At 42.8% G+C, this 27,227-nt stretch overlaps 1 protein-coding gene across 5 annotated transcripts in view; it reads right to left on the reverse strand.

Annotated features, from left to right (window-relative positions):
- ckap5 (cytoskeleton associated protein 5) overlaps positions 1 to 27,227 on the reverse strand; it is a 96,072-nt gene that overhangs the window by 51,462 nt on the left and 17,383 nt on the right. For all 5 annotated transcript variants that reach the window (XM_069905430.1, XM_069905441.1, XM_069905417.1 and 2 more), the window contains 19 exons: positions 26,405 to 26,569; positions 26,142 to 26,270; positions 24,796 to 24,969; positions 17,188 to 17,292; positions 16,785 to 16,895; positions 15,756 to 15,848; positions 12,972 to 13,157; positions 11,357 to 11,451; positions 11,047 to 11,104; positions 10,842 to 10,967; positions 10,457 to 10,590; positions 10,005 to 10,179; positions 9,073 to 9,186; positions 8,370 to 8,498; positions 8,101 to 8,295; positions 4,771 to 4,897; positions 4,041 to 4,141; positions 2,124 to 2,249; positions 1,858 to 2,007 (listed from right to left, as the gene is read on the reverse strand). In XM_069905430.1, coding sequence (XP_069761531.1) covers positions 1,858 to 2,007; positions 2,124 to 2,249; positions 4,041 to 4,141; positions 4,771 to 4,897; positions 8,101 to 8,295; positions 8,370 to 8,498; positions 9,073 to 9,186; positions 10,005 to 10,179; positions 10,457 to 10,590; positions 10,842 to 10,967; positions 11,047 to 11,104; positions 11,357 to 11,451; positions 12,972 to 13,157; positions 15,756 to 15,848; positions 16,785 to 16,895; positions 17,188 to 17,292; positions 24,796 to 24,969; positions 26,142 to 26,270; positions 26,405 to 26,569 — 2,493 coding nt within the window. The remainder of the gene's footprint in view (positions 1 to 1,857; positions 2,008 to 2,123; positions 2,250 to 4,040; positions 4,142 to 4,770; positions 4,898 to 8,100; positions 8,296 to 8,369; positions 8,499 to 9,072; positions 9,187 to 10,004; positions 10,180 to 10,456; positions 10,591 to 10,841; positions 10,968 to 11,046; positions 11,105 to 11,356; positions 11,452 to 12,971; positions 13,158 to 15,755; positions 15,849 to 16,784; positions 16,896 to 17,187; positions 17,293 to 24,795; positions 24,970 to 26,141; positions 26,271 to 26,404; positions 26,570 to 27,227) is intronic.

Genomic DNA, 27,227 nt, shown 5'->3' on the forward strand with positions numbered 1-27,227 from the left:
ATCAAAAGAACGTGTTGCTTATTCACCCATTACAGTAAACTCTGATCTTGATTTAAATGCACTGCTATGATGCATTTTTCTATTTTTCTCAGGATGTTAAGTCTGGTGACCATCTCCAAAATGCCCAAAAGTTTGTTTTCAGCATTTTCAGCAAATTCTTTTAAAAGCAGATTTGCTTGTCTGCTTTTTAAAATGTCGCCACGTTTGAAGCACTGTACATGTCATCAAATTGCACATTTTTAGTCAATAAAATTCATTTCAATTACTTAGTGAATATGGAAGAAATATCTCCAGATGCATTAACTCCAATATACTGTATCAGCACATGACAAGCTAATAATACAGGGGTGCTTGATCTTTTATCCAAAAAGTGAAAACTGAACATTTTTTCAATGTATGTCACCTGCTTACTAAAGCTTGCATTTGGCACCAAACATGAACAAACACTCAACTCACGAAACAGAGTCCCAGCACCTCCAATTCACTATATTTGGTTGGGACTCGAAAGGGAAAGAAAAGGAGCGGGAGAGGAGAGTGCCTAGCCTGGGAACATCACCCCAGGTCATCTTTTGCTGAGTCAGCCAGTGAGCTGCACCATCACCTGCAATTCATGGACAAGACGGCAGAGTTTTTGCGGTACTCCGTCGTCAAGATCGAAGACCATAACCAGCAGCTGACCGACAAGCTGAATGCGTTGAAGGGAGGGCCAGCCACCTGGAAGGCAGTGGAAGCCGGCGTCGGTTCACTGCAGGAGAGGCTGCAAGTCTAAATACGAGAACCACGCGCTCACCTCCAACATGCAGTGCTGTACCCTGGCCTCGCACCTGGGCATGCGCATGGCCAACCCGTGAGTGACACCAACATGGACAAGGAGAGCGATAGCGAGGATGGGTGGCCCTTGGTCCCTCAGTCCCCAGAGGGAAGGCCCCATCAGGGATAGAGCGAATCAGAGGTGTGTGAGAAGACAGTGGGTGGCAGCTTGGAGATGCCAAGGAAAACATGGAGTCCCTGGACAGCAACAAGTGGGAGGCCAAAGCGTCTGGATCTGACAGCGGCTCATCACCAACATCAACACCCTCATCTACAATGCTAAGCGGCAGGCCAGACCGGGCCACCGGAGAGGATGATAAGGTCTATCTTTATTGTCTACATCTCTCTCTCTCTTCACCACCCCCCCTCCCCCCCTTTCAAGACCCTTCTAGTTTGAATGTGTCTTTGTTGTGTGCAAATCGGAAACAGTGCAATTACTTAAAAGTATTGCTGTTACTATTATTCCATTATCCAAAAAATTCTGAAAGGTGTCTGGTCCCAAGAATTTTGGATAAAAGATTAAGCAACTGTATACTATGTCATGATGGTAACAAACAGTAAAGACTAAATGTATTTTTTAAAAAAATCAGCTTCCCACATTGTTATAATTCAGCAACAATCTATTCAAAACTAATAGTACATTAATTAGCAACTACATGCCTATAACTAAAGAAAATGAACACATTTTCAAATTGGGCCAAAATCGGAGCAAATATGTGCATATGCATCCATTAAATGGTACAAAAACAGGAAAAGATTAAAAATGTCATTTAACACTTCATCATGACCATGTTCTGAAAATAAATGCCAACTTAGCTCATATCAAATTTCAATGAAATTTTCTTACTTTCAAGTCTTAAATGAAAATCAAATTTGATATCTCATACCAAAATCAGATTTGGCATAGCAAACAATGCAAAATACCTAAAATATCAGAATTATTTTGTTTCTGTCTCAGAATGGATGCATCAAAGTAACTACAGGTTATAGACATGCATTCAGCATATCTATTAATATATCTTAAGTTTTTTTTTTAGAATTCCTTACTTCCAACAAGACTGTTAAAGCTTTAATGTGATGATGAAAATCTGTATGAAACATTTCATCTTGCAACCACTTAGCCACACAGCAAGACATTTGATTTTTCAATTGCTCGGAATACTCATCACGGGGTGTTGTGAAGTTCCATTTCAACACCTAATGTAAAACATACATTTGGAAAAAAATTAAAGTAAAACTTTGTTTTTGACGCACAAGAGTTTCAAACCATTGAAATAGCCAACACCACTCAACATGGTAAAACAGAATCTTACCTTTAAAGCTCTTTCATCCCTGACTCTTTGCTCTTTCGCATTGGAAACAATTATGAAGATTGGTCCAGATTTGTCATCGTCGTCTTTAATGTTTGGCTTACTTGGCACTTTCTTATTGGGTGCAGACTGGGAAAAGTAAAAGCAACTCTAAACAAAACCAGTACATCCCCTAGCTCTTTTGTGGGAAAAGGGACAAAAGCTTGTCAGCACTACTGTAAAAATACAGCTTTTCTGAAGAACACATCGAGGCCTTGAGACAAGTAGAAGATAAATGTAACTGAGAAGCTGAACAATTTGTTTGGTGTGATTTTGATGCACAATCTTTTCCGAAGAGATTAGGAGAAAGCACAAGCTCTTGCTGGTGGCTTTAACCATGAAGTGTGGGCTGTAAAACAGCTCACAGGATATCTCCTTGGGCCAGACAGAATCATGAGTGTTGTTATGAATGGTGGTGCAGACAAGCCATCATTTAGAATCACCAAAGGGCAGAAGGGCACAAGGTGTACAGTGTTTTGGTTTTCTTATTATTTTATGTGTGCATTTCTTTGGGTAATTGTACTTTATTTGTATTTGAGTGATGATTTAAATAAACATTATTTGTAACTCAAATTCATTGGAAGTTCTTTTTCCATCACTGATGTGAATCTCTGGAAACTGTACTTCAACATTTTTGGTGCAATTGGCAGGATTTGAATCTGCACAGAAAATAACCTGAGCAATAACAGAATTGGTGGAGAGTTCTCCAAAACAGTCAATTTAAATATCTACCATTAACAATGGTCCTTTCTTCAAAAGGAAAGGAAGGATTTTTGAAACCAAGTCACAATTAATTTTTTTTTTTTTTTTAAAAGCATCACACCATTTATTCCCTGTCTAAAATAATGAGCACCTTGAGCAACAGAAAACATGACAGCATGGTTAACTGGACCAAACATTTATTTGGTGCAATGGGAACAGTTGGGATTCGTATCAATTGTATCTAAGAGAGGATGACAATTTATGGATACAAAGGATAATTTGAACTTTCCAATGTATTTGGAGGCAACAGTTTGTGCTCTTTGCTAACTGTACTTATTAACAGTAAGGTACATGTTCAGTAACTCAGCATATCCAGATATACTTTTGGCAAATTAGAGGAACTAGGAAATGCCACAGCAGAAAAATTGAACTGAAGTACTCAAGATACTACCCTGTCAGCTACAAGAGATCAATCATGGAGCTTAGCTAACAAAATGTTGTTACAGAAAAATATCAGATAGCAGCTGTATTCAGATTATACAAGCACTGTTTAAATATACAGCAAATTAATGTTTAAACTAAGTGTACAAGAAAGTGATCTTCCTCAAGACAAACAAATATGGTGGAATTGCTTCCTTCAATTAGTTTTCAATGCAACTTTCAGAGAAGGAAACAACATCCCATAAGTGATTGACTTGCTGATATCCCAAGGCCTGTCCACCATCTCCACATTCCTCAAAGGATTCCAACACCAACAAATCTGATGCAAATCCCACACAAAGTAGCCCACTTGATTGTCACTCTATCAACCTTATGATCCATTCCCTCTACCGTCACCAAATCATGTCTGCAAAAAAATCATTTGCAAAATTCTCCAAAATTAGAGCAGATTGAAAACCAGTGCCAGCTACCATCCAGGAAAAGTCAGGCAATAGGCACATTATCTTCCCTCTAAGTTATCCACTGTTTTTACTTGGAAATGCATCACCATTCTTCATTATCACAGGAATACTTTCATCAGATTGTTCAGTTTGTATAGGTGATGCATCACAACTTTCATCTCAGTGGATGAAAGGGAGAGGGTAGCTCAAGTATTAGAGCAGCCAAGGGAATAGAAATTCAATGAGAAGGTCGAAAAAAATAACATTAAAATCTACTATTTAATTTTAAAAAGATTACCTTGAGTTTGGAAGCAACTCCAGTGGATTTGCCTTTCTTAGCATCAGATTTAAACGCATCTACCTCATCATTTGTACTGGCACCATTCACACGTGCTGAAGCTATCAAAACAACAGAATTAGAGGCAAACAGTTTAATGTACTAGTTTCACACTAAGACAACATCATCAAGTAATGAAATAATTTAAAGCACATGATATTTGACTATGAATTTACCAAAAGCCATTCTGCTGAGCCAATGGAAAAATAAAATTGCACTTTAAAACTCAAGACATCAAGTACATAACATGAATTGTTGAGAAAACAGACATTACAAGTGTTCCCTAATGTAAATGGGATGGACAAAATTCAAATCCATTTGAAAAAATTAAGTTCTGTTTCATTTAAAGTATTTCAATGGCACATGGCAGAATTTTTACAGGAATGACAAGAACTAATAATATCTCAGACCAACAATACAAGTAGAATTGGGAATTCCTACAAAGGAAATAAGAGCTTCTTATTATAGCAAGACAAATTTTAAATGGTATCAAATACCCAATATCATGAAAAAGAAAATGACTGAGCAAATGAATTTGATTTTCTTTGTTCTTAATTTATATACTTACAAATTATTTAGAAAGCCAGGAGAGCACTTTTCTTTAATATAAATCAGCAGCAATTCTGAGCTAATGGAATAAATATTACAATCTAAATTCAGTAACAAATATTTTGTGAAAAGGCCATGTTACCTCCACTTGATGGCCTGGCTGCACCAGCAATGGATTTTGAGGACTGTTTAGCTGGTGCTGCTGGTTTAGCTGGAACAAGAGCTTGTGCTTTCTCAAGAGCTGCCACCACTTGGTCTTTTGAAGCAGGCTTATGAAGAAAGCAAAAGAGTATTGTGTATGGTTATAATGATAAAAGAGCCAAGTGCTCCCAGAATCTCAAGTATAATAATTACAAAATTTAATTCTGGATGGCCTGCTAGACTCAGCTAACATTAGCCAAATTTGAACTTCAGTTCAAACTAAGAAATCCCATAACCAAAGTCAAAGTTCATGAACATTTTTTAAACTATACAAGTTTGAAGTTAATTTGCTGTAATACTACTGAAAATAAATGAGAATCTCACATTCATTATTGAAGGTGATTTGCAATAAACTCCTTGCCATTGGTCACTTTCATATCAATACTCTGCAGCTGAAAGTTTACTGGCCCCTGACAAGGCTATTTTCTGAATGCCAGCTCACAAATAAAACAAAAATGATGCCATGGAAAATACTAAAATATTGTGTAGCATTCTATTTGCCCATTGGCAGTTACATACTTTCCTTCTCTGCAAACTTGCTTAATTTAAGAAATTATTTAAGTTGACACCTTGAAACTAGTTGAATGCATTTACTAGTTCCAGATTCACATTTTCCACAATTTTCTCAATTGAAATTGAAATTCCTCAATTGAAATTTAGAACTCAAGATAGTTTTAAACTTGTGCCAACAACTGTACACTTTATTTTTATGTCATAAAGCCCAAGATCCTAGTGTGTGCATGCACATGGGGGAAGGGGTAGAGAAAATAAAGCATGATTTTAATAATTATATCTTGCACCACAATGAGACAGATACTTCTCTTAGGAAATGAGCCATGGGTCAAAAGGAAGTACTACTCTGAAGCTGTAGGCAGAGAAATAATTTGAGTGATGAAAATAAATCTGAACAGCTCACTCATTGCCAGAGGATTCCCATAACAATTTTATCCAACCTGCCTGAATGGAAAGCTGTCCACTTCATCACTCCATATTTATTTGAATGAAAGAACAAAGCCCTGCACAGAATCTGCTAATTTTGAATGAAATGGGTTATCAAAAAGTGGTGGCTTGGATTCTGCTCAAAAGACTGTGGGGTCCATACTGCAATGGTACACAATTTCTGCATTTAGAGCACAAAGGTCTCTCTGCAACTCTATGTACTAGATCTTGGACAAGATACAAAATGTACTCTGGACTGCTCACAAACCATAATTTATTCCACAGATATGTGGAGCAAACTTAAACTAGACCCCGAGGACAAATGTTCAGGGATAATTCATTTGGGTGGAATTTTCTTATTAAATCTTCCAATTTATAAAACGATGGCCCAAAGGACTCAAAAGCCAAGAGCAAAAGAAATCCACCAAGACAAGTGGTACTAAAACAAAACTGGTTTATTTTCTTAAATCAAAATAATAAGATCAATACTTAATTTGTTACTATTAACTTAATCCCCTTCCAATTCGAAGTGCACATATATGTAATGTTTACGTATTCAGGAAAGTTTTTTTTTTAAACTGTCCAATCATTCACTTTTAATTTCTCCAAGTTTGCTGTTATCAAGCAATCTTCCATACTGTGTACAGAATGAAACATTATATTCCCCAGGCTCTGGTGCTTTAGCCTGTTACTGCTCAGGAAGGTCTTTGTTGTTTTCAGAGATATTAGTTGTTCGTTGGACACATAAATTGATCTCCTTAACTATCTTACCGAAGAAACTTACCCCTCTTGGGTTTTTTCCAAAAATAACCTCTTCTTCCAGGTTACCACAGAGTTCTTCTTTTTCCCCTATTCCAGGAGAAACACAATAACCAGCCACAACCTCTGTAATTGACTACAGAGATTTAGAATAGGCTGAACTCAGAATCCGTCTTGAAATGGGGTCATAATATTCTTTTCTGATATCATCAAGTTAAAGCGTATTATGCGACAAGGTTAAGAAAATTTTTAAAAATTCAATTACCAATGGACCCAACATTATTATTAGGTAATGTTAAAAGGTGGAGGTTGATTTTGAAGTTGACTAAGTATCAAATTGTGTTTTAAACCTTGGCAATGACAGTAGCATGGAAATGTATAGCTATTATTTGGAAAAAAATGAGTTTGATTTGGGTTTGCAGAGGAATATGGAATTGAGGTCATGAATTCCTTTGGGAAAAAAAAATAACAATTTATGTGATTTTTTTTTTCTAAAGTATGGAGCCCCTATTTGGACTATATGGGTTTAAAATTTTGAATTCCTTGAAGCTCATCGTGGTAGTATTGCTTTAATCCACAGTGGTTTACTGCATTTTTGATGTTAAATCTTAATTTTCTTTCTTTGGGGGTGGGTATGGGGGCTGGAGGATTATATATTGTATATTTAATTTTTTTAAATAAAGCATTCAAAAAAGAAATGGGGTCGTGCAGCAGGTCTGCCAACTTGCAGCCTTCACCACAAACTGCTGCAGAATACTCTCAATCTTTTACTCTCCTAAGAAAAAGGATGTTTTCTCTCTGCCACCACCACATGGCTCCTCCTAGGACAACAAGCTTTAGCCAGAAATTTAAAACTCTGGCACCAGTCTAACTGCAAGATTTCTCAGTTCTTGAGCCTATACAATTCAAACTTGCTGATCTTTAACACCTACTTGCGAAACTCTCACAAGCACCCCAATTGCAGACATGAAGTTTACTCTTGAAAAGCACATGCATGGCAAATGAGATGTTTGTTTGTGGAATGTGTTAGGTCTGCTTTGTTCATGAATGAGTGAGACAAACACCAGGCTGAGTCGAAATCAGGGTTCTTTGTTCTTTATTACCGGATTGTAACACTTGCGACTAACAAGTTAGTCGGAGAATGCATTCTGCCGTTATCAGCAAAATGGTGATTTTTTATACCCTTGGATACATGCTTAGAACATCATCATATCATTACTTGTCCAATGACTAAAACTGTTGCTATCCTTTCCCTGCTAGCTTCCTGCCTCTCAATCCATCAATGTCTCTCTTATCTTGTAAGTACAAGGATGCATTCTGTTACTCCTTAGTACTGGGTGACTCCTTCTCCGGTCCCATCTCATGATGTTTTACCTAACAGGAGTACAAGGACACCTCCCCTTCTTGTTACTGCCCTGTACAGGGTAACTCCCTACACATTCCCATCTCATGATGTTTTACCTTACAAATGCGACCCAATAACTAAACCTCACAATTTTAACCTTTTAAGATATATTTTATCATAATTTTATTAACTTATTCTGTAACAAGTCCCAAGTCTAAAACACAATACCTTCAACTTGCCAGAAGCTTTGTACATCTTTTCATAGCCAAGATGCATCATGAAAGTTGGCAATGCATCTTGGGCCTTCTTTCGAACTTCTCCATTTCGGTCTTCCAAGCAAGAATACAGAGACGGTAAACAAAGCAGGAGGTCCGTGGGCACAGACCGCAGTGTTGGTAATTTCTCAGCCAGCCAACCTAGCAACTAAACAGCAAACAAAACTTAAGAATTCTGATCAAATGAAATATTTTGAAAGATTCCAGTTAGATGGAATTTACCTCTTGTCTGAGGAAAGGATTTTCCTTCTTCAACTCTTCAGAAAGATCTTCGCCATCCAGCCATTCTTTCATGCCAGTCTTCTCAACCCAAGAATTTAATGTTGCAAGAGCTGCTGCTCGAACGTTATTCTGAATGGGAAAAAAAAACCTTTCAATTTAATGTACATATTTGCATTTAAAATTTAATTTACTGCTTAAGTAAATCAGACAATTTATATACATTCTGCAGTCCATTTACTGGCACTCAAGCATCAAACTACAGTGTCAATAATAAAGCAATGTTAAATTGCAAAAAAAAATATATTATTTGATAAATAGGAAATATTTGACACTCATTAAAGAAGCAAATTTATTTAGTCCTGAAACTAGATGGATTTAGAAACAAAAGTAAAAGTACTAATGCCAAGCACCACTGATTAAATTTATTTAAAACTGCTTTGGTCAGAAATTTCTGAAACAAGTTCAAAGATTAAAAATCTAACTGCATATCAGGAACCAAGTTTAAGGGCTTGGGACAAAAAAAAACTGCAAAACAATAATCCAATGGATAATCAAAAGGAAAATCCTAGATCATGGGCATCAGAACTCTGGAATCTTATGCCATTAAAATATGAAGACTTGATTTGTCTAGTGCATTCATCAATAAAATCTAAACATATACAATTGGAAAAGGTCAGAAGTATTAAAAAACTTTAATTCTTACCTTGCTATCACCAAGAACTGCAATAATTGGTATACCAAGGATTTTTACATGCTGCCTTATATTTGGCCCCATAGCTATAGCCATCTGTTGCAAGATTGCAAGTGTTTGTTGAACCTGAAGATAGTCAAATACAAATTCCAGTCCCAAAACTGCTTTGCACATACAGTACAAAATAAATGACCGTAACTGAAATAAAATCAACATGCAGGGAAAACCAGATTCATTCTTAATCTAGTCATAGTACTGAATAATTGAGCATTTACAGAAGTGTAAACATTGTATCAAAATATATTTCAATGGCAACCAATGATAAAACTAAGGGATGATGGATCCAATTTCCCTTTAAAACGGTACTATAAATTAATGCGTGATTCTTCCAATTAATACAGACCGTCCTCAAAAAATGAATGCTGTTAAAATACAAGGGATTCTGAATATTTAAATATCGGCTAAATTAAGTGGTACATTCTATTTCTGAGGGGAAAATTTCAAATATTATTCATCCAGCAATCAATCTTGAAATTATATGGACAATGCCCATTTCAAACTGCCTAACACAGTGATTTTTTTTTTTTTTTTTTTTAAAGACCAAGACTGCCCATCTACAAGGGATTCACAACCAGGAATAAATAAAAAGCAATCAACCATTGGACTCTTCCCATGAAACTTCTATGAAGGTAATGGAGCAAAAAGTAATTTCCTTCCAAATGCAAAAAGTTATTCTGTCTAGTTCACAGTAATTCCATAGCTGAAAGGAAACCTTATCAAGAAATACAAAAAGCCTGTTTATAATTTTAAACATATTATTGACCTCTGTGAAAGACCACAGTTGGAATGCTATTAAGATATTCAAAGTAACAATTTTGAGATTTTACATCAGGCAATCAAATAAATGTATAACAATGGGCAAAAATGAAATATTCACCACTTACCAGAATTTTATTTGAATCATTAAGCCTTCCTTTCAATACTCCAGGAAGTTCTCCAACATTGGGCTGTATAAGTTTTGCCTCATTTAGAACTGTACTCAATTCATCTAACCCTTCTTTTCTGACCTTCCAGTTTTTATCTCCCAATTTTGTCACAAGGTCCGAAGTAATCTTGTCCCTGTTCATAAAAGTTTAAAATTCCTTTACATCGAGTCTTCTGCTCAATATTCAAAGGAAATGCAATGTAGATGGGCAATAAAAGTACAAACTCAAGCTTTTACCAAACAGCTACAAATGCAATTCAACAAGAATAACTTTGAAGTATGAGCCTCATTGCGTTAATCTGTACTTCGTATTTTTGTGATTAATATACTCAAGATGGCGATTATTTTTACATTGGCTGGATACAAATACAATAGAGTATGGTCAAAAGAATTCACAATTTTGGAACTCACCCAATATCAGTTCTCGGTAAGAGATCTTGAACATTTCCATTCTCCTCATCATCTGGTTCTTCAGTTGCTTCCTGTTCATCAGCATCACATTTAACCACTCTTCTATTGGGAACAGGAGGAGTTTGCCCTTGCATCTGTAAGAACATGGATTTGATTGCTTACGTAGAGATCAGATTTTATTTTAAAATGCCACTTAGTTGATGTGTCTAAAACATCGCTATTCCAAAACAAGTGATTTAATGAACTAAAATGCCCAACTTTACCAGTGGCAATATGGTGTTAACCTGACACATTACCAATATTTTAAATTGCTTTAGTAAATCTAAAAGGCACATCAGTTACCTGTGCATCAAGAATGGAAGGGTTGGTATTTTCTTTGATTTACCTTCTCAAACTCTGCATCGATTTGAGATAACAGAGCTGGCTTTTCATCTTCAAAAAACATTCTTAAAGGTGCGCCCATGTACAAGTACATAACACCCAGCAAGGTGACTGCTGACGTTCGTACAGCCTACAGAAAGATCAAGATACAATGAACTACGAAAACATTTCAAAAAACATATTGATCATGAACCGATCGCTCTACTCACTGGGTTTGTTGCAGCCAAGGCAGTTTTCACATGACTAATGAAAGCTTTAACATTGATCCTGCAAAAAAACAAAACAAATGCTAGACTCAAAAACTTTAGTTTACATAGTTATTTCACATTTTGAAGTTGAACTTTTCTCATGAATGTTAATACCAATAACGCTTGAAATAATAAAATCAAGCTCAACTCAGCTTTTTTTTTATGTATCTGGTTTAATATATTGTAATATTCCAAAAAAAAAGGGAAGGCATCTAAAACTAGAATAATTGCAATCGCTTTCAAGGTAGTTGAAAATTTAAAATAAGCATACCCAGCAAATCCAAACTCCTTGATGGCACCTGCTAACCAGTTCAAAATTTCAGATTGGTTTTTGGGATTTTTCTGTGCAAAAGCCATGGCCACAACCTGCAAATAATTTACATACAACTGTCAAGATGCTTGCTTTCAACTCTGAACACAAGACCATTGGCAGATCTAAATTGTTCATCATGATCTTTTAGCCTTTTTCTTGCATGATTAAATCAAAGTTCTCATCCTTCATAATCATAAAGTTGCACATTATGCCTTTCCCGGATTGCCATTCTTATCCAATTACTGTGCAACTTGAGAAAGCAACAGAAACTTGGGTGAAGGCACACTAAAATCTACAGAGCTTCAAGACCTGAATTCCATTTCAATGAAAAATTCTTCATGTTCCAAACAGTTATTTCATTTGAAAAATGAAGTCTGTTGTTAATTCTTTAAACTATGGGATTCAGAAATTCTGGAAGAAATCAAAATCACTTTCAAGTCCAGAGAATGGTCATCACCTATACATCATTATGAGAATGCAAAGATCAACCATCCCCAAGCTAATTGCAACCTCAATTGTGCATTCTCAAACATCTTGGGAAGTCATCCATGTCTTGATTAAGAATCTATCAATTTCATATATTTAATGAGAAATGTTTGTACATATTTTGGTTGATATGGTTCACAGTGAGAGACATTTTTAAAAATCTATCAATCTCTGCCTTAAAATAACCATGCTTCCACCATTTTCAAGAAGAATTCCAAAGACTCAGCACTCAAAGTTCTAGAGAAAACAACATACAAATGAGCTGGAAGAACATGGTCAGCTGCCTGACCTGCTGAGTTTTTCCAGTACGTGTGCATCTGCAGATTTTCTTGTTTAACTTCAAGAGGAAACATCCTCCTTGCATCCATCTTAACAAGACCTGTTCACATCCTGTTTCAGTTACAGTTTAGTTCAATTATTCTGCAACACCACATTTTTTCAAGGCATAATTGTTTTCAGAATATGTTTTTTTAAAATAAGCTCAATAATTCTAAGTATTTCTTGTTAATAAAAAATAGTGGTATCACTGAAAGGAGCATGGATTTTAATGACAAGATGTGTCTAGTCTTTGGTGCCAGGTAGACAAAGCAAATGCTGATAATACAAAGAAGTCTTGTTATGTATTGCTCCACAAATTCAATCTATAATCATACACTATTGCAAATTATTCTTCAACTCTGGTCCTGACCATTTAAATGACATCTGTAAAGAAGCTTCTGACGTTGATTATAAACTCCAGTATCCATAGTACTTCACTTTGGTTATGGTGTTCAATTGAATGGCACTTCTAGATATAGCCATCATGAGATACTGCTATTCACATCAGAATATTTGGTTGCCTACTTTCGATTTGCGAATTTTCTCAAGTTACCATATGGTGATGCTTTGTTTCTTCCCAGCTATATTTGATTAACATCTATTCACTCTCCCCACACCCCAAATTCACTAATGTGCATTGACCAGAGTTGGGAGCAAATTTTCTGCTCAGGAGGTTATTGAATTGTGGCATCTATTGTGTGTGCATTTACATTTTGCTTTGATTAAATAGAAATTAAGGGAACTATTAACTATGATGGACTTTACTAACCTGCTCAGCAGTCCATGGAAGAGAACACGCTCCTGCTATTGCAGTAAGTGCTTCCTTGGCTTTCATTCCACATTTTATGTCTCCTATTTTGTCAACCAGACCCTCCAGCACAACTTCAGCAGATGTTCTAGAAAAGCTTCCTTTTTGGGCAATCAGTGCAACAATGTACAATTTCATTTGCATCACCTGTGTGACAAAATAGAGATATGTTTTTTGGGAGATAAATTGGGGCCAGGTTTTAGTGTAGGTCACATACAAAAACTTTAAAACATACATCTTATTTAAAATAGTGGAGCTCTCCTAACTGGAACAGGACAAGCTGGCAAGCTTGTGGAAAACCTCATTTTGGAAGACATGATGTGAGTGCTTATTTCAGCCTGGTCAAAGCCCTTGTGGTTCATGCAAGAGGAGAGAACTGGCTGTCTAATGTTTCACTTGAAAGAAGAGAAACTTAAAGGCACTCTGTGGTAACCTGAAAGAAAGGAGGTTATCATCTGGAGAACCCTGAATGGGGCATGAAACTGGAATGGCTGATTAAAAAGGAATCAGTTGTCGGTGTCTAACAAGCAACAAATCTCTCTCTGAAAACCAATAAGAACCTTCCTGAGTGGTAACCATTTACCTTTCAAGCACCAAAGCTTGGTGAACTTTATAAATGTTAAATTCTGTGCACAGTACAAGAATTGCCTGTAACCAGTGAACTTGGAGGAATGAGAAGTGAGATTGAACTGTGAACCAAAGAACCTTTCTGAACTTACACACACATTACATACACGTGTACTTAGAATTAGAAAGGGGTTAAGTTAGGTTAGTTAAGTCAATAGTGATAAGTTAAAGTGTGATTCTGTTTTCATGTTTAAAGATATTTAAAAGCAACTTTTAAGTAACCATTTGTCTTGGTGAATATCTATTGCTGCTGGGTTTTGTGGTCCTCTGGGCTTGTAACACCTGGCTAGGGGTGGGCGGGGGGGAGGGGTAAAAAAAGGTATTTTGCTAATGAAATTAACATGACAGCAAGTTTTACAGCAATGACAACACAAGACTCAGAATTGAACACCTATGAACAGAGGATTGGAAGGTGAAAAGTTGGGTGCACCTACCTTTTAGCTTCTGGTCAGGATTAAACCATGTCGACCAACAACAGAACGAGGTAATGCCCAATGTTAGTACCTTTGCCTCATTATGGAAAATTAATAAAAGCAGGCTGCCCAATTTTGAATAAACAAAGCATTTAAAATGACAAGATTTAATTGGTCATGTGCAGAAAAGCCATAATTTCCTTTGTTTGAAGACTGGTCAGCACAAGTTATCTTCATGTGGAATTATGAAGCACTAAACATACTATAGATCAGTGTTGGACCCCTGTTGTGTGTGATCTCTCTCTTTCTCTCTCTCTATAGATCTCTATATATCTATAGAGATCTCTATATATAAATGTCTATAGAGATCTATAGAGAGAGAGAGAGAGATCACACACAACAGGGGTCCAACACTGATGGTCACAGGCTTCCAAATGAAATAAAGCACATACACCATGACCCTGTTTTTGTGTCAGCCAATATTGTTCAAAAAGTGTACAATCTGTGGATTCCACACATCTACATCAACCTATCATAACGGACCTTGTCAAATGGGTTGAAGTTCCATGCACACCAGAAGAATGGAACTTTTGGAATTCTTAGCCTTCTTTTTCTATTTACTTATGAGCAAGAGGGAACATAATGCAAGATTTCAAACATTTGATAGGCTACGAATATAATAGAAGGGCACGTTACAATATTGACAGACACTGCAAAAGTATATTGAGCGAGTGAAAATGGACTTCAATGAGAGGACGTGCAAGGTTATGCACTTTGATAAAAGGAATCATTAAAGGCAGTGATTTTCAATGAAGGAAGCTACAAATAAATGAGGTTCAGAGGAATCCAAATATTCTGCATGATTCATAAAATGTTAGCTGGCAGATCCAAAAGTTGTTAAAGCAGATGGAATATTGGACTTTACTGCAAAGGGATGCAAGTTTGAGTCAGGTTTTGTTACAGTTCTGCAGGATGTTGGTAAGATACTGGGCAGCCTTTTGATCTCATTGCCCACAAGGGATACAACAGCATTGGAGGCACTCCAAAGGAGATTGACAGGAAATTTCTGGGATCAGAGGATAATCTTAGCATGAAAGATTTGACCGTCTGGTCTGTATTCCTTGGAGTGTAGAATAAAGGTAACCCTATTTAAATGTACAAGATCCTCAGGAGGAGCTTGACAGATGTGGACAACTGAAAACTGATGTGTTTTCATTAGTGAAGAAATATCATGAACAAGGATCACAACTACAAAGGTCATTTAAAACTTAGGTACATAGAAATTTCTTCTGAGCATTCTAAATCCACCTTACCATCAAAAGAATGGCAGAGGCCAGATCATTAAATATATTCAAGACTGAGAAAGATAAACACGTGAAAGATAAGGAAATTTAAGGTTAAGAGAAACAGGCACGGAAGAGTTATTCAGCCATGTTCATTTTGAATGGTGGGACAGGATTGAGGGGTCAGATGTCTGACCATGGTTCTGATTTTGATTTTTTTCTTTTTTTTTTATATAAATTCTTTCTCAAATGGATAAATATTTCCGGATGCGAGAAAACACCTGTAGCATCAATGCATAACTGCACATTCCTTTGGTACTCGATCAAAACATACTGTAGCACAAAATTCCTCAGATTTTCTTACCCAAATTCAGGAAATATTTTTAGCAACTCACAAGGAGACTCATTCCAAATAATCATACCTGGAAATTAGTTTCCTTCCAGCCTGGCTTTTTAGCAAGCATCCGCACAAGTGCCTGGCAAGGCAGCATTTTCCTTTCGGTAACCTCTACTCCCTATGAAACATAAAAGGACCAGCATAAGTGATCATTCAACCAGTTAATTCCATTTCCAAATCCCCATCTGGGCCAAACTGCTCGTTTCCATGCCTTAGAACTTTATGACTATAATACCAAGCTCTTAAGAGCAAAATGGGAATTAGGAAAAAATTAATAAATTATGCATACTTGTGTTTCTGCATTAAAAACTACAGTTGCAAATGTCCGAACTGAAAGTCAAGAATTGCTTGCCAACTTTACCTGTGCCAAAAGAGATGCTTCTAAAAGAGTCCTCATTTTGTTTTCCAATCATTTATCATCACAGTCATGTTTAACATTTTCTACAGATCTATACTGCCAAGCTATGGATTTTGCTCATTTTGGACCAATACAAATTCAAAATGAATTGCTTCATCGAAAGCTGCCTTGTCCTTTAATGTTGAGTAAAACACTGTTCGAGAATACCAATCAGTGCCCGGTGGTATTGCAAAATCTGCAATCCCTTCCTAAACTTTGTCTCCCCATTTCTCCTCAAAGCACTGTAACTTCTAATTAAGTCTATTGCTTAAAAGAATATTAATATACTAGATTAAAAGGAATGGCATACGCATTTCATCCATTGATGTTCAAAAAAATGTCAGGCAAGCACTTTTAGCCACTTTTTTCCCCAAAACGCTTAAACAGCAAGTGGTTTTCTTATAATAAACATCAAAGTTGTACAAGTTATAATCAAATATTTAACATCACCCGCACAAAGAGGATTTTCCACTTTAATTGATTATCTTTGAAAACTCTATTGACTTCAGCATATTGATCTAAGCATGCCAAAATGAGAAAGAGTGGACATGAAATGCAGCTTAGATTCCAAAGTGATACTTTTCAAATTTTGTTCCATTTTAAAGTAGGGTTACGCCATTAGTTTGCACAAAGCACTACTCCAAATTTGTTAAATACCTTTTGGAACTCCTCCATACTGGCTAACCTTTCCTTCCAATTGCTACTGCCAAGCTGCTGTAGGCAAGATGCTGATAATACAGCTGCCGCTTTCTCTTCACATACTTCAATCTTGTGGAGAGAAAAATAAAGGACTTCAAACACAGGAAATACTGAAGTGTTGGAAAAAATTGTTAATGCCTTGCAGATGATTCTAAAAAAGTATAATGGGAGCACATCAGAACCACAATGCACCATCACAAAATAATATATAGTTAAGTGTAGAAATATGGAATGTTATATTGAAAGTTTAAAATGACATTTCTGAGTCATTTAATTCCATTAATTTCCTTTCCAAATAATTTACCAATTAGTAAGAGGCAGACAGGTCTTCAAGTATATGTATTCAAAAGTTATCACTTACAGCAAGCTCTGCTTCCACCTCTTTAACCTCTGTTCCTTTTTTTCCTTTCCCACTTGGACCAGAAGGAGGCACTACTGCTTTCACTTTTTTAGATGCCCCAGCAGTCTGCAAAATACAAAGTCTTCATGATTATTAAACAGCCATATTCACTAAAATAATTGAACTGGTTCTCTGATTGCGTGAAAGCATTATTAAACAGGGAGCATAAAAAATATTCTCTAATTTTACCCTTTGGACTAGCCATTTTTTTAAACCTTTCATGGTTATATTAGGTGCATGGATGTGAGGGTATTGGAGGATTAAGAGCAGAGTGCAAGTAAGTAGGACTAGAGATCACTTAAATCACTAGACTAGAGGGGCCTGTTTCTGTACTGTAGTAGTTTTATGGTTATAATATGGGCAAAGGGAGAGCAGTGGAGGCCCCGGTCCGGGCGAAGGGTAGCGGCCCCAGTCCGGGCGAAGGGTAGGCGGCGGCGGCCCCGATCCGGGCAGGAGCAAGGGGGAGACGGCGGTCCCGGTCTCAGTCGAGTGAGGCAGGCGGAGGCCCAGTCCGGGGACAGGGAGAGCAGCGGCGGCCCCAGTCCGGGGACAGGGAGAGCAGCGGCGGCCCCAGTCCGGGCACAGGGAGAGCAGCGGCGGCCCCAGTCCGGGCACAGGGAGAGCAGCGGCGGCCCCAGTCCGGGCACAGGGAGAGCAGCGGCGGCCCCAGTCCGGGCACAGGGAGAGCAGCGGCGGCCCCAGTCCGGGCACAGGGAGAGCAGCGGCGGCCCCAGTCCGGGCACAGGGAGAGCAGCGGCGGCCCCAGTCCGGGCACAGGGAGAGCAGCGGCGGCCCCAGTCCGGGCACAGGGAGAGCAGCGGCGGCCCCAGTCCGGGCACAGGGAGAGCAGCGGCGGCCCCAGTCCGGGCACAGGGAGAGCAGCGGCGGCCCCAGTCCGGGCACAGGGAGAGCAGCGGCGGCCCCAGTCCGGGCACAGGGAGAGCAGCGGCGGCCCCAGTCCGGGCACAGGGAGAGCAGCGGCGGCCCCAGTCCGGGCACAGGGAGAGCAGCGGCGGCCCCAGTCCGGGCACAGGGAGAGCAGCGGCGGCCCCAGTCCGGGCACAGGGAGAGCAGCGGCGGCCCCAGTCCGGGCACAGGGAGAGCAGCGGCGGCCCCAGTCCGGGCACAGGGAGAGCAGCGGCGGCCCCAGTCCGGGCACAGGGAGAGCAGCGGCGGCCCCAGTCCGGGCACAGGGAGATCAGCGGCGGCCCCAGTCCGGGCACAGGGAGAGCAGCGGCGGCCCCAGTCCGGGCACAGGGAGAGCAGCGGCGGCCCCAGTCCGGGCACAGGGAGAGCAGCGGCGGCCCCAGTCCGGGCACAGGGAGAGCAGCGGCGGCCCCAGTCCGGGCACAGGGAGAGCAGCGGCGGCACTGGCCCCGGTGCGGGCGAAGGGTAGGTGGCGGCGGCCCCGATCCGGGCAGGAGCAAAGAGGAGACGGCGGCCCCGGCCTCGGTCGAGTGAGGCAGGCGGCGGCCCCGGTCCGGGCAGAGAGTTGGAGGCGGCGGCGGCCCCGGTCCGGGCACAGGGAGAGCAGCGGCGGCCCCAGTCCGGGCACAGGGAGAGCAGCGGCGGCCCCAGTTCGGGCACAGGGAGAGCAGCGGCGGCCCCAGTCCGGGCACAGGGAGAGCAGCGGCGGCCCCAGTCCGGGCACAGGGAGAGCAGCGGCGGCCCCAGTCCGGGCACAGGGAGAGCAGCGGCGGCCCCAGTCCGGGCACAGGGAGAGCAGCGGCGGCCCCAGTCCGGGCACAGGGAGAGCAGCGGCGGCCCCAGTCCGGGCACAGGGAGAGCAGCGGCGGCCCCAGTCCGGGCACAGGGAGAGCAGCGGCGGCCCCAGTCCGGGCACAGGGAGAGCAGCGGCGGCCCCAGTCCGGGCACAGGGAGAGCAGCGGCGGCCCCAGTCCGGGCACAGGGAGAGCAGCGGCGGCCCCAGTCCGGGCACAGGGAGAGCAGCGGCGGCCCCAGTCCGGGCACAGGGAGAGCAGCGGCGGCCCCAGTCCGGGCACAGGGAGAGCAGCGGCGGCCCCAGTCCGGGCACAGGGAGAGCAGCGGCGGCCCCAGTCCGGGCACAGGGAAAGCAGCGGCGGCCCCAGTCCGGGCACAGGGAGAGCAGCGGCGGCCCCAGTCCGGGCACAGGGAGAGCAGCGGCGGCCCCAGTCCGGGCACAGGGAGAGCAGCGGCGGCCCCAGTCCGGGCACAGGGAGAGCAGCGGCGGCCCCAGTCCGGGCACAGGGAGAGCAGCGGCGGCCCCAGTCCGGGCACAGGGAGAGCAGCGGCGGCCCCAGTCCGGGCACAGGGAGAGCAGCGGCGGCCCCAGTCCGGGCACAGGGAGAGCAGCGGCGGCCCCAGTCCGGGCACAGGGAGAGCAGCGGCGGCCCCAGTCCGGGCACAGGGAGAGCAGCGGCGGCCCCAGTCCGGGCACAGGGAGAGCAGCGGCGGCCCCAGTCCGGGCACAGGGAGAGCAGCGGCGGCCCCAGTCCGGGCACAGGGAGAGCAGCGGCGGCACTGGCCCCGGTGCGGGCGAAGGGTAGGTGGCGGCGGCCCCGATCCGGGCAGGAGCAAAGAGGAGACGGCGGCCCCGGCCTCGGTCGAGTGAGGCAGGCGGAGAGTTGGAGGCGGCGGCGGCCCCAGTCCGGGCACAGGGAGAGCTGCGGTGGCCTCGGCCCAGGTCCGGGCATATGGACCGACCTAGGAGGGGAGGCAGACCCTTCCAGCCCAGGTAAGAAACCTGCATAGGAGAAGGCCACTCCGATATAAAACCTACAACCCAAGGACCTCGCTGCCACGTCCCAGCTTGCTTGGCCACGGCACACGAACCATGGGTGTAAGGGTGGGGCCAGTACTGCGCGCACTGCACCCAACCTAAAAGCTCCTTTGCGCAGGCCCGAGGACAGGTCCACGTCCGCCCCCTCCACGTCCGCCCCCTCCACGTCCGCCCCCTCCACGTCCGCCCCCTCCACGTCCGCCCCCTCCACGTCCGCCCCCTCCACGTCCGCCCCCTCCACGTCCGCCCCCTCCACGTCCGCCCCCTCCACGTCCGCCCCCTCCACGTCCGCCCCCTCCACGTCCGCCCCCTCCACGTCCGCCCCCTCCACGTCCGCCCCCTCCACGTCCGCCCCCTCCACGTCCGCCCCCTCCACGTCCGCCCCCTCCACGTCCGCCCCCTCCACGTCCGCCCCCTCCACGTCCGCCCCCTCCACGTCCGCCCCCTCCACGTCCGCCCCCTCCACGTCCGCCCCCTCCACGTCCGCCCCCTCCACGTCCGCCCCCTCCACGTCCGCCCCCTCCACGTCCGCCCCCTCCACGTCCGCCCCCTCCACGTCCGCCCCCTCCACGTCCGCCCCCTCCACGTCCGCCCCCTCCACGTCCGCCCCCTCCACGTCCGCCCCCTCCACGTCCGCCCCCTCCACGTCCGCCCCCTCCACGTCCGCCCCCTCCACGTCCGCCCCCTCCACGTCCGCCCCCTCCACGTCCGCCCCCTCCACGTCCGCCCCCTCCACGTCCGCCCCCTCCACGTCCGCCCCCTCCACGTCCGCCCCCTCCACGTCCGCCCCCTCCACGTCCGCCCCCTCCACGTCCGCCCCCTCCACGTCCGCCCCCTCCACGTCCGCCCCCTCCACGTCCGCCCCCTCCACGTCCGCCCCCTCCAAAGATGCTCACAAACTCAAGCTAGCATGCTGGAACATCAGAACCATGCTAGACAAGGCTGACAGCCACCGACCTGAACGTCGGTCTGCCCTCATTGCACATGAACTCCTCAGACTTGACATCGACATAGCCGCTCTCAGTGAAGTCCGCCTGGCAGATGTAGGCAACGTCCAAGAACGGGCCTACGGATGAACGACGCCTATCTGGTGTAGGCTTCATGGTCAAGAACTTCATTGCCTCAAAACTCGAAAACCTTCCGACAGGCCTCTCGGACCGAATCATGTTCATGCGACTCCCCCTTCAAAACAAGCGTTGCATCTCCCTCATCAGTGTCTATGCTCCAACCCTCCAGGCGAAACAGCAGAAAAGGTCAAGTTTTACACTGACCTGCGCAACCTCATCCAACGCACCCCTACAGCCGACAAGGTTTTCATCCTTGGCGACTTCAATGCTCGCGTAGGCAAAGACTCAGAAACCTGGCCAGGAATCCTGGGCAAGCATGGCGTCGGCAAGTGCAACGACAATGGGCGCTTCTTGTTGGAGCTCTGCGCAGAACAGCAGCTTGTCATTACAAACACCCTTTTTCAGCAGAGGGACAGCCTTAAGACTACCTGGATGCATCCCCGATCCAAACACTGGCACCTCCTGGACTACATCCTGGTGCGAGAAAGTGACAAACGAGATGTGCTCCACACCAGGGTCATGCCCAGCGCAGAATGCCACAGTGACCACCGGCTGGTTCGCTGCAAGCTCAACCTTTACTTCAAGCCAAAGCCCAGGAACAGTAAAGCCCCCAGAAAGAAGTTCAATGTTGGAAACCTGCAGTCAGACGAAGCGAGAGGAAACTTTCAGGCAAACCTAAGCAAAGGTCGACGATGCAATCCGCCTCACGGACCCGTCCCCTGAAACCCTCTGGGATCAGTTGAAGACTACCATACTGCAATCCACTGAAGAGGTACTGGGCTTCTCCTCCAGGAAAAACAAGGACTGGTTCGACGGAAACAGCCAGGAAATCCAGGAGCTGCTGGCAAAGAAGCGAGCTGCCCACCAGGCTCACCTTACAAAGCCGTCCTGTCCAGAGAAGAAACAAGCCTTCCGTCGAGAATGCAGCCATCTTCAGCGCAAACTCCGGGAGATCCAAAATGAGTGGTGGACTAGCCTCGCCAAACGAACCCAGCTCAGCGCAGACATTGGCGACTCCAGGGGTTTCTACAAGGCTCTAAAGGCTGTGTACGGCCCCTCACCCCAAGTCCAAAGCCTGCTGCGCAGCTCAGACAGCAAAGTCCTCCTCAGCGACAAGATCTCCATCCTCAACCGATGGTCAGAACACTTCCAATCACTTTTCAGTGCCAACCGCTCAGTCCAAGATTCCGCCCTGCTCCAGCTCCCTCAACAGCCCCTAAGGCTAGAGCTGGATGAGGTCCTCACCCAGGATGAGACATATAACGCAATTGAACAACTGAAAAGTGGCAAAGCAGCAGGTATGGATGGAATCCCCCAGAGGTCTGGAAGGCTGGCGGCAAAACTCTGCATGCCAAACTGCATGAGTTTTTCAAGCTTTGTTGGGACCAAGGAAAACTGCCTCAGGACCTTCGTGATGCCACCATCATCACCCTGTACAAAAACAAAGGTGAGAAATCAGACTGCTCAAACTACAGGGGAATCACACTGCTCTCCATTGCAGGCAAAATCTTCGCTAGGATTCTACCAAATAGAATAATACCTAGTGTCGCCGAGAATATTTCTCCCAGAATCACAGTGCGGCTTTCGCGCAAACAGAGGAACTACTGACATAGTCTTTGCCCTCAGACAGCTCCAAGAAAAATGCAGAGAACAAAACAAAGGACTCTACATCACCTTTGTTGACCTCACCAAAGCCTTCGACACCGTGAGCAGGAAAGGATGCCCCCCAAAGTTCCTTAACATGATTATCCAACTGCACGAAAACCAACAAGGTCGGGTCAGATACAGCAATGAGCTCTCTGAACCCTTCTCCATTAACAATGGTGTGAAGCAAGGCTGTGTTCTCGAACCAACCCTCTTTTCAATCTTCTTCAGCATGATGCTGAACCAAGCCATGAAAGACCTCAACAATGAAGACGCTGTTTACATCCGGTACCGCACGGATGGCAGTCTCTTCAATCTGAGGCGCATGCAAGCTCACACCAAGACACAAGAGAAACCTGTCCGTGAACTCCTCTTTGCAGACGATGCCGCTTTAGTTGCCCATTCAGAGCCAGCTCTTCAGCGCTTGACGTCCTGTTTTGCAGAAACTGCCAAAATGTTTGGCCTGGAAGTCAGCCTGAAGAAAACTGAGGTCCTCCATCAGCCAGCCCCCCCCACATCTTCATCGGGCACACAAAACTCAAAACGGTCAACCAGTTTACCTATCTCGGCTGCACCATTTCATCAGATGCAAGGATCGACAATGAGATAGACAACAGACTCGCCAAGGCAAATAGCGCCTTTGGAAGACTACACAAAAGAGTCTGGAAAAACAACCAACTGAAAAACCTCACAAAGATAAGCGTATACAGAGCCGTTGTCATACCCACACTCCTGTTCGGCTCCAAATCATGGGTCCTCTACCGGCATCACCTATGGCTCCTAGAACGCTTCCACCAGCGTTGTCTCCGCTCCATCCTCAACATCCATTGGAGCGCTTTCATCCCTAACGTCGAAGTACTCGAGATGGCAGAGGTCGACAGCATCGAGTCCACGCTGCTGAAGATCCAGCTGCGCTGGGTGGGTCACGTCTCCAGAATGGAGGACCATCGCCTTCCCAAGATCGTGTTCTATGGCGAGCTATCCACTGGCCACCGTGACAGAGGTGCACCAAAGAAAAGGTACAAGGACTGCCTAAAGAAAGCTCTTGGTGCCTGCCACATTGACCACCGCCAGTGGGCTGATATCGCCTCAAACCGTGCATCTTGGCGCCTCACAGTTCGGCGGGCAGCAACCTCCTTTGAAGAAGACCGCAGAGCCCACCTCACTGACAAAAGGCAAAGGAGGAAAAACCCAACACCCAACCCCAACCAACCAATTTTCCGCTGCAACCGTGTCTGCCTGTCCCGCATTGGACTTGTCCTGCAGCTGACGTGGACATTTACCCCCTGCATAAATCTTCGTCTGCGAAGCCAAGCCAAAGGTACTCCAGACTTGGTCCATAGGTAAACCTTTACAGTACTAAGTAGCTGGTGGTCAAGTACAAAACCAGCCCCAGAAAACAGGGACACTTGAGTATATGCATTGTTGGTCAACCCTGCAAACTGAGACAGAGTTCAAAGGGTTAAAAAAAATTATAGCACTCAGCATGAACACTCCAAATATAACCATATAGTTATAGTACAAAAATCCAGATGCCAGAAATCCAGACCACTCAAGAATCTGGACTCCCAAACATTTTACATTTAGCTTTTGTGTGCGCATTCATACGCAAGTGCCACAAATAGAGAGCAAAAACAAGCAATCACACTTAATATAGGCAATCTTATCACAAAGAAATTCATATGTATTCTTTTGCAATGTTCAATTTCAAACAATATATGCTCTTGATTTGTAGTGAAAACATTTTGTGTTTACAGTTTTGTCAAGTGTTGGCTATTTTTCTTTAAAAATGCTCATTTTGATAAGTGAAGCATGATGTATTGACTAATAAATAAACTACCAAAATTTACTTGTTCATTTCTTCTTTATTCCTCCTTAAATTTGTATTTTAAAAGTATTGCCCGAGAATCTGGACTGACCCAATTCACGAGCAGTCTGGATTTTTAGGATTTGTATAATAGTTAAGTGTACAAAGTAGCCATACATCCATACAGAATGCAAGTCTACTTAAAGATATTGCATATAAATGTTAACAAAATTTAGCTACATTATTCAGAGCAAGCGAGAAAAGCTTGATTCAAATTTTCAAATTACTACCTTGCCTGAAGAAGTTTTCTTTGCCTGTACACCAGCTTTGGTTGCAGAGCTATCTACTTTGTCTCCACTGCTTGACGATGAACAGGATTTTCCAGGTGCTCCAGCCTTTCCCTCTTTTGATGCATTACTTTTTTTTCCATGAATAAGTTCCACTCTATCCGAAGATTCTTTAATCTGAAATGACAACACACTTGATGGAAACCATTAAGAACAATACTTAGAGGTGCTATATCACTTCAAAACTGCTTCAGTTCACAGTAAATCTCAGATCCTCATCTCTTCTGATGGCAGCTATATACCTCAATTTACATAAAATTATTTCACTTCTCTTCATTTTTTTCACCCAATTATAAATTTCAGACTTTAAAAGGGGAAAATTCAATGTTTTAAAAACATAACTTGCAGCAAAGGAAAGCTGAAAGGAAGCAGCTTTTGCATCTTTGCATTTATTTTACTCAAGTTATTCTTTCCAAAATCTTTAAGTTAGATCAGGCCAAGTCCAGGATTCCAACAAGAGAAAAGTTTTTGTCTATTTACCCTTCTAAATTCATTTTATAATACAAATTCATAGATCTACATTAGATCAAGTCAATCTTTCAAAGAAACTATATAGTAATTTAACCTGCCTAGATTTTGTTCTATCATTTTTCGTACAAAGCAATTTGATGCTCAAACTCCAGAAAGACTAGGGCTCCATTCAAGTACACCTTCCATGTTCAGCTATCACGAAACAAATCAGCACTAGGTTAGCGTTTTAATTTTCCTTAACACCGCCATATTCTCAAAGCTCAAATATTTATCATCCATAAACATTTCTTAGGCAGTTAAGTGGAATCAAAGATAACTGCCTCCTCTTGCTTCAGAGGCAATTAATTAAGTCATCTACAGTACATCATGGATCAGAAGAGTTTCATAAGGCACCCATGTGCTCTTCATGCATTAACTAGATACAATCACAATTATCACAAACACTTTTCCACTTTAAGCCAGAGATTCCTTCTATAGCAGAGTTCAAAATAATATTTCCTTCAGTCTTTAACATTAGTGATTAAATGTCCAAGCGGACATTGTTTCACTTTTTGTTTCAGTGAATTTTGTAGAGAAAGCATTGGTGTTATCTTTCCAGTATTTCAAGATGCTCTTGCAAGTAGTTCCAGTACAAGAAAGCACATAGTAAGGCAGAATCCACTTCTGACTGCAGGTCGTTTTGTGCCAGGTCTCATGCAAAAGACTCGCTGAATTTCAGTTAAAAGGCAAAGCCACAAAAATATTCTGTTCCTAATTTTCAAGATTAATTGTGAAACATCAATTTCAAAATGTGAACAATTCATTGTGTTATGACATACCTTGTCAAGTTTCAATTTATCAACATCAACAAGGAATGGATTCATTGCTCTCTCGCCGACAACTTTCAGAGCAGTACCTAGTGCTTCAAAGGCAGCGTCCCTCACTTCAACTGAAGAATCATTAATTTGCTGTATAGAAATGGATATTAGTTTCATGGGTTCACTAATTGTTTCAATCTTTAAAAACATTTCATTGTCTTGAACGAAAAATAGCAAGCTTTATCTTTTGAATTCATAAAATATGCATTACAAATTTGACATACCTTAAGCAGTGCAGCGCAAAGTGGTTTTAAAAGGCTTTTTGGCAATGTGGATGGAGTACAATAACGGAAGCTTCTTGCCAAGAAGAGTGATGCTTGTTGCTTGATTGATGGATTTTTATTATCCATTACAGCCAACACATCTTCACTTAGGTTCTGTAACGTGGTCTAAATCCAAACAAGTTATTAAAATAATTGTTCATTCCTGCAATTCTTGAACATTTCAGCAACACATTTTTCACATGCAAATTTTTATGGCAATTTAGTAAACATTTTTACTAACATCATGCTGGCAATTTTCATACAATTAATCATAGAAATGAAAATGGTAGAACTACAATAGAGAAATTTTTACAAGGGAAACAAACTTCCAACAAGGATGGTACTGTAGGGTAGCTGTTAGAGCAATCCTGTTACAGTTCCAGCAACCTGGATTCTAAACTGGAACTGTCATTGAGTTTGTATGTTCTCCCCATGCCTGCTTGTTTCCTCCCACCCTTAAAAAATGTATGGGGAGTGGAGGGGTTGTAGGTAAATTGGGGTATTTGGGAATGACTGGTTCGTGGGCCAGAAGGGCCTGTTACTGTGCTGCATATCTAAGTTAAGAATTAAATTTAAAAAAATTAAAATTGTCAAAATTCTTAAACTATTGAATTGGTGAACAGAGAAGCCAGATAGAAATTAAGAGTTAAATTCCACAACGTCTTAGTACCCAATTTCATGCACTGTCACACAAAGACAGTCTAATAGTATATTTAGGTTACCCAGTTAGATTTGCAATGATAGCACCTGAGCATTTATAACCATTTACTTACACCAAACTACA

This window comes from Narcine bancroftii, chromosome 1 (genome assembly GCF_036971445.1).
Source record: "Narcine bancroftii isolate sNarBan1 chromosome 1, sNarBan1.hap1, whole genome shotgun sequence".
In the NCBI taxonomy this organism is placed as follows: domain Eukaryota; kingdom Metazoa; phylum Chordata; class Chondrichthyes; order Torpediniformes; family Narcinidae; genus Narcine; species Narcine bancroftii.